A 6,421-nucleotide genomic window follows, 5' to 3' on the forward strand; every position below is an offset into this window, starting at 1 on the left:
CTGATGCTGTAGGAAACAAAATATTTTATTTACAGGGGTTTTGGTTTAGTCTCCTTTGAAATATGCTCCTTCTGCTGCCACACACTTCTCCCAACGTTTCTGCCATTGTTGGAAGCCCCTCTGATAAGCAATTGTGGAATCACTAAAAGCTGCTCAGTTGCATTTTGTTTTATAGTTTCCACATCACAATTTTTTCTTCCTTTTAAAGTTTTCTTTAGTTGAAGGAAGAGAAAAAAGTCACATGGGGCCATATCAGGTGAATATGGAGGCTGCAGTACTTGTGGGATACAGTGTTTGGCTAAAATTTGGCTAAAAATTGTTTCATAAGCTGTGCTGAGCGGGCAGGCACATTGTTGTGGTAAAGTACCCAAGAGTCGGACATGCACTTTTCTGGTTATTTCTCTAGTCATTTCATTCCGAAATTAGTGGTTAGAATTGGATTACATGAACCAACAGAAATTCCAACTTCTGCTATCTCTTGGGCAGTCCATCACCTATCATTTTGAACCAAACTGAGAACTGCTGCCACATTTTCATCGTTTCATGATGTTGAAGGGTGTCCTGGAATGCTCATCACTTTCGACCAATGATCGTCCTTCTTTAAACTGACTATACCATACAAAAACTCTTGCATGGCTCATAGTGTCACCACCAAATGCTATTTTAAGTAATTAAATGTTTTCACTTGCCATTTCCCCAATTTTCATGCAAAATTTAATGCATGTGAGTAGTTCTGGACACACTGACATAATGAAAGGGGACATGAGAAACAAACGATCATACTTCAACTGCTGGCCACAGAAAACTGGGGAAACACCATGAACTGCAAACCTGTCCAAAGGAGTCCCAACATGCCCAGACACGTTCAGCAAAGCCGCGTCCCCCCCCAATACTTTGTATCACAAATACATGTTCAGTCTCGATACTTTTTGAACAGATCTTGTATACATACACACATGCTTAATTTGGACAGGTGCAGTTTCAATTGGGCAAATAGCTGTTTTGCCTCTATAATCTAAGGTATATTTGTTAAGTTTAACTGAATGTTCAGAATTTAAGATAATCTTTGACCAGAGGTGTAGAATAACACAGCACAGAAAAAACTTTGTCTACTGTAACGGGAGAATGGAAATCTGATTCTATGAGGGATGCACAGCGAGGAAACTACAGACACATCATGATTCATTTTTAAAAGGAAAACTTTTAACAACTCAGGCAGCTCTTTGTGAAGCATTTATCACTATTAAATCTTCCTTCTGAAAGAGTCACTAACAAGTTATTTAAGGACTTGTGCCAATCTACAAAATAAAAGACTAAAATTGATCATTATTATAATAATAGTCATAACACTTCAAACTTATCTGGAAGCTTTTACTTCAAAGTACTTTCCAAATTTAACTAATTTTCACAAGAATTCTGAAAGTCAGTGAAGCTTTGTCAATCAAAGCAGAATGACTACAGGATTTATCCAAGGGCACAGAGTGAGTGAGCATCAGAACATGTTTCCCATGCTTGCAGTCAAATCACTAGAACATGCCTCTCCTTTGATGTGCACAGTATCAATTAGCTGCATCTTAACAATCTATTTTTTCTTTAGGTTTTTAAATCTTTTTTATACAAAAGTATAAAAGTTGCTAAATAAGTTCTCACTGAACTTGTTCTGTCCACAGCTTTTGTAATTAAGATGAACCAGACAGACGAATCCTCAAATACATCATGCTATACCGTGTAAGCTATGTTTGCACAGTGCTGCAGATTGGATAATTAGCACTGCTGAACGTCAGTGCCAATTAGTCTACCCTTGTGCTACTTGGTCCACCCACAGTACCATGTAAACAAAGCAACGGTTTCCAGTTCAGGAGGCACATTATGCAGAGCAGTGTAATGTGTTTGAAAGCACCACTACCTGACATGGTAAGAAAGGACTTTCTTTACATATTCACAGTTACAGGTAGTGTTATCAACTTTTGTGTTTTTTTAATATAAAAGCCTGCCAGTGAACAGCAGTCAGAAAATAAAAAAGAGCAGATGTACTGTGGAGAACAACTGATTCAAGACATCCTTTCTTTATGTCTTTTACACTAAAATTTTCTGAAGTGTGGATACCAAGAAGTAGCCGGGGCCACAGAAGATTCCCACTATCAGAAGTTTGAATAAGTGTTTATCAGTTAATGAAGTAATATTTTATTGAAATGATTCATTTTTACCATGCTAACATAAATACAAAGCAAAGCAAACATAAATGCATTATCCAATACATTTAAGAGAAGCAATTACCTGCTCAATATCAAGTGCATATTTTGGAAGGTGTATCACAGACTCTTTTATTTGGTTTCCAAAAGGAGGGTGTCTGTTTAAGATCTGTAAATATTTAGTTTATATAATTCATAATAGTACAGAAATCAGAAAAGTTAATTTCAAATTAAGATTTCTAATAAGAGAATGCAAACAATCAGTAACCAACAGTTCTTGCTCACTTGCAACTATCTTGACATCAAGGAAGTTCAATATCTTTTCAAGATCTGACCTATGATCTGCAAATACTATATCTATATTTAAAACATGAGTTATTTTCCAAGACAGTATAATATCTTTAAATGCTGTATTCTGAGGCAGTTACTACTTTAAGTTACCAGGAAAGATTTGACACAAAGAAAATACCAGTTGCTCAATACTATACAAAAACTGATAAGCCACTAGCAGATTAGTCTCTCAAAAGATACCTTTGACCTCAATCTTCAATACAAAGAATCTGGAACTTATTATACTCCTTAAGCCTTCCATCCCCACCCCAACCCCCAAAAGAAAAAACTGTTAATAAAGACTGCCCAATTAAACAGATCAGACCACAGACAACTGTATCTGATAAATTAAACTAATCAGAGTAAGAATAAAACCCCACAAATCAGGAATAGGGACAGTTTGAAAGAAACATTCAATAGTATGACAGTGTTTTAGAAATAATGGCAAAATAGCTGCCCATGCTGTTTGTCTGGAGCAAAGTAGAAAACAGCATAGCAGCAGAGACCACTTACAGCAGCATTGCTGAGTGCACCCAGCCCTTCTGACTAAGTAGGAAAGTGATGTAATCCTAATAAATGGTCATTGCACACAAAATAGTTTTAGTTTGAAATTGCTTCTAGTTTTTGAAATGCACTTATACAGGCAACCCCCACTTAACACCGTTTCACTTAGCGCTATTTCGCTATAACACTCATTTTAAATTGATACCTGATTTCACTTAGCGCTCAGCGAGTTTTATTATAACACTCGTGGTCACCATCTTGGGTCATTAAAAACAATTGTGGTCATCATCTGGGGTCATCAAATACTTTTGGTTTTGCTTAACGCTCATTTCGCTTAACACTCAGTTTTTCAGGAACCAATTAAGAGCACTAAGCGAGGGTTGCCTGTATATGTACTGAAGTGTAATCATAACTTGAGTCCTATATAAGTCGATTTTCTATGGACACTCTGCAGGGCATTTGTCTAAGGCTGAATTTTTGGAATATTTCAGACAAAACTGTTTAGCTCTTTTTAAGAAAAGGACAGAGAAAAATGCATTGTCTGCAATGTTATGAAATTTATATAGATAATTTTGTTTGAGAAGCGTAGTCTTTGTCTCTACTAAATGTTCTTTATTGTACCATGGTAATTACATCATCATGTTTTTTTTTTCTGCCCACTTCTTAATTCAGTGCACAAGAGGCAACTAAATCAGGATTATGTAGTGAAGAAGACTTATTTGCAAGAGCTTTGCCTTATTTATTGTAGAAAATGGAAGATGTGTACTAAGAGGCAGGAGTCTGCAGAAAGAGAAAAAACAGTCTGATGGCTGAGATAGAATCCCAGGGCCTTTGTACACACCACGTTTTTTGCCCTTTCTTGCACTGCAGCTGCATGCCTGTTTGCACGTGGGATTTCTGGACGTTTTACAAGTCTTTCTGGTTCATTAAACTATAACTCCTCAGACGTAGTTTAGTTTGGCTTGCCAGGAATTAAAGTGTCACGTCCACGGATTCGTTGTGTGCAAATACAAGGGCACTCAAAGTCATGTAAATGAGCCTCTTTTTCCACCAGATGGCACTGCGGCTTTTTTGCAGTTCACCCCTTTTGTCTACCAGATGTTGCTTTGATTCGCAGACTGGAGACAAAAGAGGACACCTGTAATTTGCTGGTATTTTTGTGTAATTATTTTCAGACACCAGGTGAGCAGCTCAGCCTGACATGAATCAATCTTCTGCTCACCTACCTGTGAGACACCTGTGCCTTCCCATTCCCCTGCCCCAAACCTGTAATCATATCTAAATGGACAGAGCCTTTTGCTCATATGAACTCTAGAGTAATGTAGCAGGATTCTCACACGATACAACTGAAGTTCAGGACTTATCTACTGATTTAGTTCCTACTGGCTAACCCAAGAAGGTTGAGAAATGGAGCAGGTGTAGTTAAATTAATTAATTCTGTATATAAAGAACTGGTTCAAAAACACCGAGATTAATGATTACAAATGTGTTTAAATTAGAAATTAGAAGACATTTAAATCACCAAGCTGACCTGCAGTTTTTGACCAGAATAACTTTCTACCAGTTTTTCCCGTTTCAGGTGAATCTGTAAACAATGTTCCTTTAAAGGTCTTGTGCCACAGGACATGAGGTTCCAGCCTGGAACATGAGGACATGAAGTTTCACACTTATTCCTCCCTTCCCTACTCCCTCCTATCTCTACTCATTGTCTTCCAATCTTCCACCTGTTTACATTTTTACAGGTTCTTTTCTATCTTCTCAGAACAGCACCAGTCTTGAAGATGGTAATATGTCTGAAAGCTTGCAAAGAACTTTTTTCCAACTATTTAGTTGGTCTAATAAAAGATATCACATCTACCCAAAGAACCTTCCCTGCCTATGTCTTTGTCACAAGACTCATGCACTGAGTGTTATGATAAAAGTTATAATATAGAGTTGTTCCCTATGTGTGTATGCGTGCCACCTGCATGGGCACCAGGCCTGGGGGGGCAGGGGCTGTGGGTTGGAAGTGAGGGGCACAGGCAGGGCTGGGGTGTGAGGTGCAGTGTCAGGAGTGAGAGGCAGCAGCAGGGCTGGGAGGGGGCTGTGGCTGCCTCCCACATGTGGAGTAAAATTCTGGTCCCTGTGGAGTAAAATTCTGGTCCCAAGGATAAAAAGGAGGATTTTGCATTTACTACAGAGGGGCCAGGATTTCACTTTATAGATATCTACTACTATAAGAACAATTGCTTAAATTCAGGAATTTCAATATTAAGATGGGCAAAGAGGAGAGATGATAAAGCACATTCCCAGAAAGAAAATTCAAATTTAACTGTCCTCTTTACCCATGAGATGATGAAATTTCTGAATTTGATCTGTTATCTTCTTAATACTGAAAAAGTCCTCAAAAAGAAACAAAATATCAACATAATATTCCAACTAATCAACTTCCATTTTGTGAGATAATTGCATATTACTTTAATCTGATAATGTTTGAAAACAAAACTTTTAAAACGACTGAATCTACTGATTATAAATTAGATATGTAAAAACTTATTCATAATTCATTAAATGTTAATGTTAAGTGTTTTTCTTTATCATATGAATACACAAAGAAAAAATGTCAAAATACCAATTCAAGTTCTCTTGCATTTGTATCTTCTATTTTTTTAAATGATGTCAGACCTGAATTTACCATTGCATTTGACAGCATCACACCTGTTGAAAATTGAATATTTTTAAATGGTTAATTTTTACAAATAGCAGTTCATAATTCCAAGTTACTATTTTCCATAGCTGCATTGTGGCAAGTAAATATAAAGCATAAATAATTTAACTGTCTTGTCTATTTCCATATGATTTCCTTTTGGTTGGTCATTCTATTTAGATTTAATTCAGCTGCTACAACAGAAATAAGACAACATAAATTCAGTAAAATGAAATATGAAAACTTTGAGAATGACAATTTCTTCATTAATTTCTGAAATCAAAGAAAAGTAGATCAAGGACCAATTCCTACAGGCTTTACACAAGAAAACTGCCAAGAACTTAGAACTAACTAACCTGAATATAAATTAGTAAGCAACTATAAAAACAGAATGGCACTTAAATAAAATAATTTCTCCGCAAAATATGCTTATTTCCTATCCAAGGGACCCTTTTCAGCAGATACTAAACTTCACAGAGATTTCTATGTTTATTGAGCAAAGAAAAGGCTCTTGTCATGGGTCCAAGAAAGAGAGATCACTTCTCCATGGAAGAAATGGAGAATCTTCTGAGTCTGACCTGGGGAGAGTTTCTCTTCCCAGCAGAAAAACCTCTCTTGCAGGTTGATTTTTCCAACTCTGGAGACTGTATCAGCCATGACATTGCTTTGCTGCTGCATCAGCAAGATTCCTGCCCTCTTGGGTGAGTTT

The 6,421-nt window shown here is 36.9% G+C and overlaps 1 protein-coding gene across 4 annotated transcripts in view; it reads right to left on the minus strand.

The window, feature by feature from the left end:
• HFM1 (HFM1, ATP dependent DNA helicase homolog) overlaps nt 1-6,421 on the minus strand; it is a 74,218-nt gene that overhangs the window by 20,243 nt on the left and 47,554 nt on the right. For all 4 annotated transcript variants that reach the window (XM_025201903.1, XM_025201904.1, XM_025201902.1 and 1 more), the window contains 2 exons: nt 5,638-5,723; nt 2,278-2,361 (listed from right to left, as the gene is read on the minus strand). In XM_025201903.1, the coding sequence (XP_025057688.1) occupies nt 2,278-2,361; nt 5,638-5,723 (170 nt within the window). The remainder of the gene's footprint in view (nt 1-2,277; nt 2,362-5,637; nt 5,724-6,421) is intronic.

This window comes from Alligator sinensis, unplaced genomic scaffold (genome assembly GCF_000455745.1).
Source record: "Alligator sinensis unplaced genomic scaffold, ASM45574v1 scaffold199_1, whole genome shotgun sequence".
Classification (NCBI taxonomy): domain Eukaryota; kingdom Metazoa; phylum Chordata; order Crocodylia; family Alligatoridae; genus Alligator; species Alligator sinensis.